This window comes from Ochotona curzoniae, unplaced genomic scaffold, assembly GCF_017591425.1.
Source record: "Ochotona curzoniae isolate NIBS_2020 unplaced genomic scaffold, NIBS_Ocur_1.0 contig_3520, whole genome shotgun sequence".
NCBI classification, from domain to species: Eukaryota; Metazoa; Chordata; class Mammalia; order Lagomorpha; family Ochotonidae; genus Ochotona; species Ochotona curzoniae.
The window spans coordinates 11,840,000-11,853,969 of NW_024465894.1; the positions used below are offsets into that span (position 1 = coordinate 11,840,000).

Genomic DNA, 13,970 nt, shown 5'->3' on the forward strand with positions numbered 1-13,970 from the left:
GCCCATCTCTTGGTCTCTCAAGCGATTAAAAGAAAGACAACGGACTTAAACGTTTGAGGAAAACTAGGGTTTGTGGTTAAGTTTGTAGCCCCACCCAGAAAGGGCTGTGCTATATTCTCCAACCAACCACTCTGGCTTCCAGGGCTTCCTATGTACTATTTCCCCAACTGGTGACACATGCTTCTCCCCCACAGCTCCTATGATCGCTTCCTGTGCCCAGTGTGACAACCTAGCAGCCAAATCTTCGCCTGGCAACCCATATGGGTGCCCATATGGGTGCCAGTTCGTGTCCTGGCTGATCCACTTTCCATCCAGCTTCCTGTGGCCACGTGGGGAACAAACCAGAGGAACAAAGAGCTTTCTCTCTGTCTCTCCTTCTTTCTGTAAATCTGTCTATCCAATAAAAATAAATAAATCTTTAAAAAAAAAAAAAAGATTGCTTCCTAAGTTGTGTAGTCTCTGCTTAGAAAAGGTTCCCTGACCACCTCAGTCATCCTCTGCCCCCAAACTCCTGCTTCTTGGTATTGTAGCCCCGCAAGAATATGGTGGGGACACCACAGGAGCCTATGATAGAGCAGTCCTCACCTGTTTGCTGAATTAAATAAATACTTGCTGAGTAACCTTAATTTCTTGATGGATTTGGAAGAAGTCTGGGAAGCAGTCAAGTTGAGGGAACTGCAGGAAAAAAATCATGGCCTTCAGAAGAGTGTAGAGTGAAAGGCCCAGGTTTGTGTCATGGGTGTTGCAGAAAAGGCTGGAATCCCAAGATTGAACACTTGTGTGACTGTGGGCAAGACACTCATATCTAGAGGTTTAGCCTCCTCTGATACAATGTGGATCTGCACCTGCAGTGAACTTCAAAGGTTATTATGACAGTAATCTGTAGCAGGCACAAGGCATCCTCCTATAATGGTTAGTATATGCTTCATTCTTTCCTTCCCATTTCCTATGTGGAAAACAGGAATTATGTCAACTGCCCTGTTTAATTAGGGGTTATCAGCATCAATGAAAAATGACAACACTAACAACGCCTAAAATTTCTGACACCAAATCATGGTCAGGGGTTAACAGCATATGGAGTATATTAACCACTTGGTCTGCATCATAGATTAGTCTAAGTGCGAGAGGGTTCTGAGTATCCCTCCCACAATTTATATTGTTTTAAGCAGATATTGGAGATTTTAGAGGGACATACCATGATTTCTGCAGTAGTTTTCAGAACTACCATGAAAACCAACTATTCCAGGAGCTTTTCTGTTTATCAACTGAGTTTCGCTTGCAAATCCCAAGGTAGCAGAGTCCCAACACATGCAGTCTACACTGAAGACCTAAGCCCATCATCATATTGTTTGCTGCTTCGGGAAAGGATAATAGAGATGTCTGTTTCTCCTGATATCCAAGCTCTATCTTCTCACCTGTTATTTTTTCCAATAAAGAAACATCTTGCACTTCCTGGGGCAGAGATGCAATCTTCTGTCGGACAGTAGCATCCCCTGACGCAGCATTTTCTAGATCTTGCAAAGCTTTGATGAGCTCCTCTGTCTGTGAAGTGGAAACACCAACATTATCCATTAAGACATATGGAACTTAAAGACAATTATCAGGTGTTAAATGAGGCAAAGGCAACCTTCGAGAACATTCATTCTGGAGTTTTTATTTTTTAATTGGTCTTGGGTCTTGGACCGCAGCATAGGAAGTAAAGCTGCTGCCACTTGCAATCCCAGCATCCCAAATGGATGCTGGTTTGAGTCCTTGCTGTTCTACTTTCAATCTAGGTTCCCGATAATGGCTTGAGAAAAGCACAGGAAAATGAACCAAGTTTTTGGGCCATTCTTGCTCACAAAGGAGACCTAGAAGAAGCTCCTGAATTCAGCCTTGCTCAGCACTGGCTAATGTGGCCATCTGGGGAGTGAGCCAGTGGTGTAAGATCTGTTTCAAAACAAATCCTTAAAACAAAACAAAAAAATCAGTTCTGGGCCCAGCATGGCAGCCCAGTTAACCAGCATGTTAAAGTCTTCACCTTGCATGTGCCGGGATTCCAAATGGGTGCCGCTGTATATTTTGGCTGCTCCACTTCCCATCCAGCTCCCTGCTTGTGGCCTGGAAAAGCAGTCGAGGGAGGCCCAAAGCCTTGGGACCCTGCACCTGCATGGGAGACCCAGAAGAAGCTCCAGGCTTCTGGCTTAGGATCAGCCCAGCTCTGGCCACTGTGCATACTTAGGGAGTGAATCAGCGAACAAAAGATCTTTCCCTCTGTCTCTCCTTCTCTCTGTAAGTCTAACTTTTGATTAAAAATAAATCTTAAAAAAAAAAACCAAACACCTGTTCTTGGTCTAAGGACTAATACAGAATTCAGCAATATGGATTCCAAAGGAATATGGATTCTATGACACTAATGAAATTCTGCATACTTCATTTTTCAAAGCATGTAAAACAACACATTTTTGGTAACTTAAGAAAATAGAGTCAGTGCTGGCACCATAGCTAAGCCTCCACCTACAGCATAGGCATCACCTATGGGTACCAGTTTGAGTCCCCGCTGCTCCACTTCCAGATCCAGTTCCCTGTTTATGGCCTGGAAAAGAAGCAGAGGACAGCCCAAGTCTTTGGACCCCTCACTGACGTGGGAGAATAGAAGAAGCTCTAGCTCCTGGTTTTAGATCAACTAAGCTCCAGCCACTGCAACCATTTGCGGAATGAACCAATAGATGAAAGATCTCTTTGTGTTTCTCATTTTCCCTGTTAATTCTGTTCAAATAAAAATAAGATAAATCTTACAAAAAATAAAAAAATAGTGTCAAGGGCCAGTGTAGCAGTCCAGCAGTAAACCATCTGTGACACTGGTGTATGAAGCTGTTACAGATGGCTATTTGGGTCACTCACTGTATGAAGCTACTGGTTCTTGACTACTGTTGCCATTTGGGGAAAGAATCAACAAACAGAAGGCCTTCATCTCTAATTCTACCTTGCAAATAAATAAATCTTTAAAGAAAAATGGATCCTTTAAAGAAAAATGGTTTACATTCCTTAATTTTAAATGAGGCATTATTTCCAGTATACAATCTTTAATATATATAAAAATCTGTGCTTGACAACAGTATGTTATCTGAGTTCTCTTAGGTTGCTTTACAAAACGAAAATCACTTCCAAAATTAAATGGTCAAACTCATTAGACACAAACACAAAGGAGCAAAAATAAGAAAGCAAACCTAGAACACAAACCCTGTGTATATTAAAAGGAGAAAACAGACCATGCTGGCAGGTCAGGCAGGTCCCTGTGACCTGGGAGTAGCTGACTCTGCAGTCATTGCTGGATTACCCTAAAGTCTGATAATCCAGGCTGTGCTCTTCACTGCTTTTTAAACTCATGTGTTTATGACCTCACTCCACAGTCATTTAATACCCACCTTAATTAATCATGTTAACAAAACACAAATTGGAACATTTCCTATTTATACACGCTTTAAATACACCTACGTATAAAATCGTAAAGCTGTTTTAGGCAAAAGAAGGGGCACTGTGAACCAATGAGAAGGGTGTAGGCATCAAAGTCAAACAGGCCTGGACTCAAATGGGCATGTTATTTCACCTGCTCCTCCAGCCTCACTTTCTCCGATTGTGATTAGAGGAAATGAACCAACCAGAGGTCAGGAATTAATTTACACAAAGGGTCAAATAATGCAAACAACTGGTTGAAGACCAATTTCTTCACAGACTGTCCTTCCATAGTACTTAGTGCTTACCGATAAAACCATCAAGCTAGTGGAGAGAAGTCTTGGCAGAAGATTTGTGCATGTGTATGGAACATTACTCTCACAAAAATCATTTTTAAAAAATATTTTTAATTTTTTGGAGTGAAAAAACAGGTCCAACACTTTCATAAAATAAACCCATTGCAAGATCACGACACACAAGAACAAAGTGAAGCCTACTGGCTGGCTGGCTTCAGTGGGTGGGATCCTGCACTGGGGCAGAGTCATGCCCTATGTTGAGTCCATAACATTGGTTACTGGCGCCACCTTGTGACTGTAATCCTCAACTAGAGGTAAGAAGCCCATCTTCTGAGGGTCAGACCTACCAGGAGGGGTCCTGCGGAAGGATCCTGGGGAGAGTAGCTTCCTGGGTAGTCATCATCCTCCTCCTCCTGTATCTGCTGAAAAGTCCGCTTCAGAGATTTCTTCTCTTCTGTTGCTAGGGGGAAGCAAACAGCAATCAATTTGAGTCACCTACTCTACACTGGGTTATGCACACACACAGTGGGCCACATGTAAAAACAGGACAGAAGCAATCCAAGTTTCTAGAAATGGTTTAACAGTAATTTATATGCCAGTTATTTTAAATTAGCTGTAGTCCCAGTTATTTTAAACTGACTTATTGAAAAGAGTTAAAAGAAAAGCTGATGTCTTCTCAAACTGACTTTCCAGAAAATACTACCAAAAACATTCATCTGAAAGTGAAATCTGCAAACATCAAAAATCTCATTGCCTTTAAAAAAATTTTTTTAAAGCTTAACAGAAGTAAATTGGTAAGAAAACACCCAAATAACGTAGCAACAAAGCAAACCAATATGTGTGAGGGTTTACAGAGAAAACACTGTATACAAATAGGACAGTTAATGCTTTGCAGGAATAATTTCAGAAAAATAGGAGGAAGTCATCAATAATACTGTCAAAAATTCTACACACATTCTTTAGACCGCTCGCTCCTTCAGCAGCTAAGCAGACCGAGATTTACCTTAAGGCAAATAAACCCTAACTGAGAAATGTAACTAGTATAACTCAGAGAAAATACTTAAAGCTACCATTTTAAAAATGAGCCATTTTCGAGGTTGACAAGTTACATTTTAAAAAATCTGTAGTAAGGGGCCAGGGTGGTGACCTGTCCAGGCTTCTCTGCATTCAGTACCACATAGCATCTCCTCTTTAAAGATTAGAACATGAAGGCCCAGGGAGATTAAATAGCTCATCCACACTGCTAATAGCTGTGCTCCTTCCTATGGACTCCAACCGTTGAGCAGCACAGAAGCATCCTCTAGGATGCTAGGCACCTAAGAACCTAGCAACATCTTTTGCTTCAATCTTTTCTTCTGGAACCAACCACGCAGCTCCTCTTCTCTATCTTACACATGAAGCGACCAAACCATGCTGGAAGCAAAGGCCACACCAACACCACACCTTTCATTTTCCTTAATGTTTTCTCTGTTATGTGGCAGGGGAGACCCCATCATTTAAGAGATCTGCTACAACAACTATGTCAAGGTCACCAGTTTGCCAACACTTCAAACTTCAGTTATCATGGCCTGTTAACTCGAGCACCTACAGGGAGTACAAATTACACTGCAACCTTTAGGCATAGTCAGGATCAGCGAGCAACCACATCAAATCTTCAGCCAGTGACTGCTCACCGCACATCTCAGCTCAGGCAGAACAAGACTGCTTAGCTGTGCTGCCTCCTTGTTTCACAGTGGCCAAATCAGGAATTGCTAAGACAACAAAAGACCAGCAAAGAAACAAAAACCAAATAAAGCTAAAGCTGGAGTTGAAACTTGTCACATAAATGGAATAAAGAAAAAACAAAGGAGACAGCTATGGGATGCTGCCAGGGCCACCACTAGCACGTGCTGGAGGAACACGGTGAACTTATCCTCACCACTGCAGACAGGGGTGAAGATGAAGAGGTGAAGAGGATGCAGAGGCCCTGGAGGAGGCAGCGCTGACCACAGCTGCATCCTAGAGCAGAGCTCTCACAGCACCAGAAGCACGAGCTTTGGGAGCTGATTCAGGCTAGGAACAAGCGCCACCATCTGCAGAGGCGTAACAAAGAGCCTTGCTATCACATCTACCTTCCCCAGCACAGCACCCAGGTCGGAGTCCCAGCCCCCAATACTGGGGTCCCTGCCACCCATAGGGGAGACAGCCCTGGTTAAGTTCTCAGTTCCTCGGCATCTGGGAGAGGAACCAGCAGGTGCAGAACCAGTTCTTTCTCTCTCTCTGCTATCAAATAAAATGAATTAAAACATAAACAAAAACAAACTAAAAAACCTGCTCTGTATCATTAATGACAGAAGCAACCTATCTAACTGAAATGTTTGTTGCACAGAAAACACACAGATTTTAATGTTTTTAATTTTACAAGTAACCATAAACTAAACAACTTAAGTTTTACTGTCCGGGCCTGGCACAACAGCCTAGTGGCTAAAGTTCTTACCTTGCACACACCAGGATCCCATATGGGTGCCAGTTCTAATCCTGGGGGCTCTGCTTCCATTCAGCTCCCTGCTTGCAGCCTAGGAAAGCAGTTGAGGACAGCCCAAAGCTTTGGGACCCTATACCCATGTGGGAGACCCAGAAGAAGCCCCTGGCTCCTGGCTTCAGGCAGGTGCAGCTCAGGCCATTGTGGTCACTTGAGGAGTAAACCATTGGAAAAATGACCTTCCTCTCTGTCTCTCCACCTCTCTGCATATCTCACTTTCCAATAAAAATAAATAAGCCTGGGCCTGGTGCCGTAGCCTAGCAGCTAAAATCCTCACCTTGAACGTGCCAGGACCCCATATGGATGCTGGTTCTAATCCTGGCAGCCCTGTTTCCCACCCAGCTCCCTGCTTGCGGCCTGGAAAAGCAGTGGAGGATGGCCCAAAGCCTCAGATTCCTGCACCCGTGTGAGAGACCCAGAAGAAGCTCCAGACTCCTGGCTTCGAATCAGCGCACCACTGGCCATTGCCATCACTTGGGGAGTGAATCATCAGACAGAAGATCTTCTCTGTCTCTCCTCCTCCTCTCTGTATATCTGACTTTGTAATAAAAAAATAAATCTTTAAAAAGATAAGAAATAAATCTTTAAAAATATATGTTTTACTACCCCTTAGCTGTGGCAAAAATGTTTAAAAGTCACTACACCATTTTCCTTTGCTGATGATTAGATCACGTTGCAGACTTTCAGCTTGTATGGACATTTTTACAGCCCTGTACTACAATGTAAATAATCCTATTTTCAAATGGAAAATCTATTAGTATATAATTTAACACGAACCACCTAATGGTATTTCACACACAGCAACTACCTCATTAATGCAGTGTGTGATCTGACCCACAAAGGCATGTATCCCTCAAAGCATTAAAATGATAAAAAAGTAGCTTAAAATCTGAACAGAGGATCAAAAATAAAATTTACATAACTTTACTTTCAAGAACCTAAAGAAGTGCTCAATCAGTAATTACTAAATACACTGAAGAAGGCAGAAAAAATAACTATCACAAAGAAATAGTCACATGCAGGAACAAAACTCACTCATTTTGGGACACTCGAGCACTCAGTTTTGGCTCTGCAATGGCCTTAGCTGGACCCGTCTTTGCTTTTCCTAACACACCTTCAGGAGAGCATCAAGCCCACAGCCAGGGAGCTTAGCCTAGGTCTAACAAGCCAATGTGTTCTGCTTCCTAGTGGGAGTCCTTGGTACTGCTTTCTGCCACTCAGAGCCTTTCAAGATTCAAACCAAACTGATAAAAAAAAGACTTGACCTTTTCTGTCCTTTACCACCTTGTTTCAAGGGCTGCAGTGGGTGTGGTTAGCCATCACCATCCCATGTCTCCATTTTATTCCTGCAAACTGAAGACCTCTAAAAATGAATTAATATTTCTCATAATATTCCTCTTGCCCACACTCCCTACTTCCCTGTTGAAATTTTCTACTGGCACGATCTTCCAAGTACAAAGCTTTGGAGACCACCATGATCTGTCCCCTTCTCACACACGGCAGCAATCTGCCATTTACGATGCAGGTCAAGACCACTGCCCCAACTCGTCTCCCTGCCCTTGGCTGTCCCCTTTCCAACTTGGAATATATTGTTAAAATAATCTTGCTACAGTTGAGTTTTTATTCCATCCATCTCTCTTCTAAAATCTGGGGCGGCCTCTAATGATTCTCTTTTCTCAGCTGGAAGCCAGCTGGGAGCACCAGAAGTGCCATCCAGAGCACCCCAATCCCCACAAGCTAGGCTGTCCTCCAAAGTGCTCAGTCTTGCTACTTTGGTGAGGCCATCATCAAGCTTGCCTCTCTGCTGAAAGCATTAAGTGGCTTGTTCCTCCATATCCCCATAGTATCTAGAAAGAGGGGATGAGAAGACAAGGGAAGAGGGGACAGGCTGGAGTATACAACCTCCCAAAGGCATCACAGTAACAGTTCTGAAAGGCAGCTAGGCCAACAAGGATCACCACTGCTCCAAGCCCAACAATTATGACAAATAGCAGTCATACAGCCATTGAAAAAAAGCTAGGAAATATGCTAGTTTCTACCTCTAATTCAGACAAGCTCAGCTTCTAGCCATGGTGCTTCTTTACTCTCACCTGACTCTTGCAATCATTCTCCCTCTTAGAGACAGGGTCGACACTACTGGTGGTCAACATTCTACTGTCCTCAGATGGTGCACCTTCTATCTATCTTCCACCTGTCCCTCGATCTCCCCAACCAGCGAGGTGGGCCTAGAGCGTCATGTTCTCAACTATGACCTCCAGCCTTGCATAAAGTCCAAGTTCACTTACAGAAACTAAGAATATTTGATATTCACACTAAGAGGGCAAATAAAAATCTTATGTTGGCTCACTGATAACATTTTCTGCATTATCTCAAGAAATCCTTGCAACTCTACAAGGTATTCTATCTAATTGACAGCATACTGTACGGAGAGGATCTAAAGTTCAGAGAGGTCAGATACATGTCTAAGATCACCCAGCTTTAGAAGTGACAGAAGATATCAAACTCTGAAAAGATGGAGTAATCGCATGACATGAAGGTCAGGGAAAACTGGGTAGCCTGCTCATAAATTCACTCCATCATCTGTCTATGGAAGCCATGTGTTTTCAGAAGAAATTATGAATGAGAACACTGGTTTAATGCCATACAGATGAGTCCGAGTTCTTTACTTACCAATATTTCGCCTTAGGCAGCATTACTATACCATTTAGCTGAACCCACTCTGACCAGTGATGCTCCAAAATGTGCCAGGCAGCAGCAGTACCTGAACCTACAGGAACCTCATACAGCCCTGGCTCCTGTCTATAATTTTCTTATTTCTAATTTGCACTATGAAAACAGTATCAAACTCGTGGAATAATTGTCAGCAAAAGCAGCCAATAATGTTGTTGTTAGGACAGGTGTTCAATAAATGCTAGCACCATTCTATTTAGTTTCATTGCATCGACCTTTTCCAAATCATTCCGCAACTGAACTGATTCAATGTGAGTCAAGTAAATAATAAAGTCCCATTCCATCAAGCAACACCTTGAGTGTTCCCAAGGACAGACAGGAAACTTTGGAACACTGCTGGCTCTTGCAGCTGGGGAAGACAACTGAAGAAATCTCCAGGTGTGAAAAGATTTCTAAGCTTACGCATTCTCCAAAGGTGTAAGAACCCTCAAAGTTCCACGAGAAATTTCTATTTTAAAGGTAAATTGTAAAGTTGACTGAAGACAAAGAACTGTACATGGAGTCAGGCAGTCTGCTAAGACTAAAACACGCAAGGAACCTTTCGTGTGCAATGTCACCTTTATAGTTGACAGAGTAATTGTCTCTAAGTCAGCATCATCCTCCAAATAGAGGAGCATTGCCTCTGTTACTGTCTATATCTCAAAACCTCTGAAACCCAACAGGGCTCTCTCAATACTGCCATTGCCACCAGTTCCCCAATCTGCTACCCAAGTGTGGAATGACTGCTTCTTCCTCTCCTGACCTTTCTATAGCATCTGGCACAGCTGCTGACTTAAAGCATGGCCAGCAAATGACCAAACTGAAATCCAGTGGTGGTTTCAAGAATCCATTTTTAACATTCTCCTACTTCACTAAAGGGGTTTTTAAAACTCAATACTGTGGGGGTCAGTGTTGTGGTACAATAGATTAAGCTACCATCTGTAACATCAGCCAGGTTCGAGTCCTGGCTGTTCCACTTTGTATCCAGCTCCCTGCTAATGCACCTGGGAAAACAGAAGAGAACAGCCCAAGTGCTTAAAAGTCCCAGAGGACGCTCCTGGGTTTGTTGTGGCCATTTGGGAAGTAAGCCAACAGAAAGAAGCCCTTGCTCTCTGTCTTTCCCTTTTTCTAGAACTCTGTCTTTCAAACAAATAAATAAATCCCTGCTGTCTATCAACAGAACTAGGGTCAAGTAAAGAATGCTGGGGGCTGGCATTAGCATGGTGAGTAAAGCCATCTTCTCTAACCCTGGCATCTCATATGGGCCCTGGTTTGTCTTCCAGCTGCCCCACCTACGATCCAGCTCCCTGCTAATGGCTAGGGAAAAGCAAAGGAAGACCCCATGTGGGGAATTCACCTGAAGCTCTTGGTTCCAAGTGTTGGTCTAACCCAGTGCTGATGGTTGAACCAGCTGATGGGAAATAAGTCTCTCCCCTCTCTCTAACCTCAACTTCCAAATAAAAAAAATTTTTTTAAAAAAGGGTGGGGACAAAGTTAATTCTCTAAAGCTGTACAGAATACCTCCAAAGGATATAACCAGACATAAAATACGAAACAGCTTGCTTTTCCAAAATTACTACTCAAATGACCCTAAATTATTTTCTAGTAACTCCAACTAAAATAAAGACTTGCAATCTAAAAGCACTTGTGTCATTTTTAGAACACCTCGGACCTCTGGGTCCCAGAAAAGTTACCCTATCATAAAACGCATGTAGTCTGAGACTGGCATTATGAGACAGCAAATTAAGCCACTGCTTGTGACACTGGTTGCTCTACCTCCCTGCTAATATACCTGGTGGAGCAATGGCCCAAGCGCCACCCACACGGGAAACCTGGATGCAATTCCAAGCCCTCGGCTTTGGTCTAGCCCCAGGCCCAGCTCTTACACCCTTTTGGGAAGAGAACCAGCAGATGAAAGCACTTGCTCTATAATTCTGCTTTTAAAGTAAACTTTTTAGAAAGTGAATTTTTATAAAATGCATTTAACTTTAGAAAAGTTATACGGTAACTCTGGAAAAGGTATACAGTAAAGGGTCGTTGAATGGCATTACAACATACATTATTCACGGCTCAGGTCAAAGCAAAGGCTTGTACCTAGTATTAGAGAAAAGGGAGAGAGTGTCCAGACATATCCCGACAGGTAAGCAGAGACGTGAGTATTAGAGCAGTATTCTTCGAGCATGAGTTCATTACACAGTTTGAAGGGACAGAAGGAGATCTCAGGTGGCTACAAGAGCAGATACAAGGCAAGGGGTGCCAACAGAGCACCCAGAGGATGGCAAAAGAATACAGATGACATGAAGGAATGGCAGGGGAAGAAAAACAGAGGTAGACCAGGTGATAAAGTATCTTCAAGCACATACTTGCAGTTCATCATTCAGGTAATGAGGGTATACACAGTCAGAGCAGATTGGGCTTAGAAATATGTTCTGTCAACTAGAACAAAACTGCAACAAGCCAAATACCAAATAACCATTTAATATTTAATCTTAATTCTTTAAAGAAAAAAAAAAAGTAACACAAGTTTTATGAAGAAGTTAGTAAAAATTCACACACATGGGTATATTAAAACCTCCCAAGGATATCTTGGGTTCAGTAAAGATCAAAAGCAATTTTGAATAGCAAGCTGCCCATCATAAAAATATATCCCATGCTTATAATCAATGAAATCAAATTCTAAAAGGCTTAAGGGACTTATCTAAGTTCTTGCACTAGGTAACAAAAGGACTGGGACAAAATCCTGTAAAATTATAATTAGGATAAACCTCAACTCTAACCAATTTTGCTACTCCTACCCACGTGCAAGCAGAGTCTTTGGAGGACGGAGGGAAGGTGAGGAAAGCGCAGAGCCCACGCGAGGGTGTGAAGATGAGGAGCACGAGGACGGGAACCAGGCTCACCCACTGCGAGCGCCATGGCAATTCTCACCATCATTCACGAGCATCTCTCTGAAGAATCATACAAGCGCTGGTGGCTCGCAGCAACCCCCACTGCAGCTTTTCACATGTGATTCGAAAGTAGGCAAAGACCAAGAGCTGTAAACATGTGGTGATGTCTACCTTTCGGAGGAGGGCTCTTGGAGTCCTCCATAGACAGCTTCAGCTGCTGTATGAACTCGCCGCCATACACACTTCTTTCTTGCCAGATGTTCAGCAATCTTTCTAAAGGTTTTTTACAGCCTTCATCTGCCTCTCTGCCCAGAAAAGACGAAAAGATATATATAAGCTTAAGAGTTTTTGTTTTTAATTAGGACAGATCTACTTAAAAAACACACATACACACACACAACTGACTAAATAATTGACATAGTTAAAACAGAAGAGCAAGAGCAAGGTGCATGCTGAGTTAACCTGAACACTCAGAACTTGAACGGAAACTACACGGGTGGGGATGAGAGGGATCACATTATAGAAGTAATCTTTTTTCCCTTTCGAAGATGGGGAAAATGGGACAAAAAGCCAATGGCGAGGTCTGAGACAGAATTACCAAAAACTCATCCCATCAATTGTGATAAACTTACTCTTTAAGGTGCCATTAATTGAAATGTAATGCTTGACATTCCAGTGGAAATTAAGCCAAATATTTAAGAATAAATTTTTTCAAAAAGATTTTAAAAGCCACACATTTTTAAAATAGAAAATATTCACAACTCATCAGTGCTGACACATCAACGTCTCTACATACACACATATAATCAAATACACATGAATGCCAAGACTGAGTTCAACTTCACAATTCAACTTTACTCCTGTTAATTCTGGGCTAAATCTTTATCCATAGCCACACAAAGGTGTCTAACTAGTAACCTCAGACCATATGGAGAATAATGCAACCTCTGTGATTTACACTTGCAAGGAAAAAGCTCAATAATTCCTTCCTTGACATTCACCACCCACTCAGTTACTGTAGATCGTTGTGTTTGTAAAGCTGGCTGGCTGGCTCGCTCGCAACAACTTTCTCTACTGACCGTAATCAAAAAGATATATACCTTGCCAACTTGCTATTTTACATCAAATGTTATTCAGAACTTGAGGAAGACAGCACACCAAGCTCAACTTGGATGGATTTCTTTCTACCCTGACCACAGCAGCCCTTCTCCAAAGCTTGTGCTGATACTCCACAGAAATGGGGTTCATCCTGGTCTGGTTTTCTTAGTACTCAGTAGTTGATAAATTTTACTTAACCAGGATCAAAGCACTAACGAATCAGGAACGACTTGCAACTCATCAACTTTTCTGCTATCCTCCTGGTGCAAGTCACTACCATCGTGTGTCTGAATCACTAGAACGAAATTACTCTTACTGGTCTCCCTTACTGGCTTCCCACCTAGTCTCCAAGTTTAAAAATATAAATCTAGCTGTTGTGTTAAGGCAGATCATATCATCTTGCGCAGAATTTTCTGTTATTTCCTATTCTTCAGAATCTATGTGAAAGTCCTTATAAAACGCTCAGTCTTTTTCAACACACCCAGTATTTCTTTGGCCTCATCTCCTGTCTGCCCCTCTTTCCGTTCTGCTACATCAGCGACCCTGAGAAGCCTTGAAGAGTTTGCCTCATTTCCCCAGATGGCCATGGAGGTCAGTCCCTCTGTTTCTTCAGGTGTTGTTGTCTAGCCACCCACTGCCTCTTCAGTAAATCGGCCCCATATCTCCACACTGGAAATTACACCTGCTGCCCACCCTTAGCTTCCTCCATGTATCTTATCCTCTAATATGCTATATGGTTCCCTTGTTGTTAATCTGTCATCACGTAGATTTAGTAATTGTTAGTCATTCTTTTTAAGAATTCATACAGATTTCAGCAGCCTGCAGTTACTGAACTTTCAAACATTCACGTAAGAAATCAACTAAGCACTTACCACCTCTATCAACCAACATTTACAATGTTTGGAATGCAAAGAAAAAGGCCTAGGCCCTGACCTCTTGGGCTTGATCGACCAGCTCCTCATACCTCTTAGAGTAGCCTCACTTCCTGTCCATAACCCTGTGGGGATTCATATTCTAGTAACA

The 13,970-nt window shown here is 42.5% G+C and overlaps 1 protein-coding gene across 3 annotated transcripts in view; it reads right to left on the bottom strand.

The window, feature by feature from the left end:
* The window catches only part of RPRD1B (regulation of nuclear pre-mRNA domain containing 1B), a 52,152-nt gene that overhangs the window by 25,012 nt on the left and 13,170 nt on the right, over positions 1 to 13,970 (bottom strand). For 2 of the 3 annotated variants that reach the window (XM_040981483.1, XM_040981485.1), the window contains exons 3-5: positions 12,021 to 12,154; positions 4,079 to 4,191; positions 1,416 to 1,542 (exon numbers count right to left, since the gene is read on the bottom strand). In XM_040981483.1, the coding sequence (XP_040837417.1) occupies positions 1,416 to 1,542; positions 4,079 to 4,191; positions 12,021 to 12,154 (374 nt within the window). The remainder of the gene's footprint in view (positions 1 to 1,415; positions 1,543 to 4,078; positions 4,192 to 12,020; positions 12,155 to 13,970) is intronic. The other variant, XM_040981484.1, reaches the window with a different exon arrangement.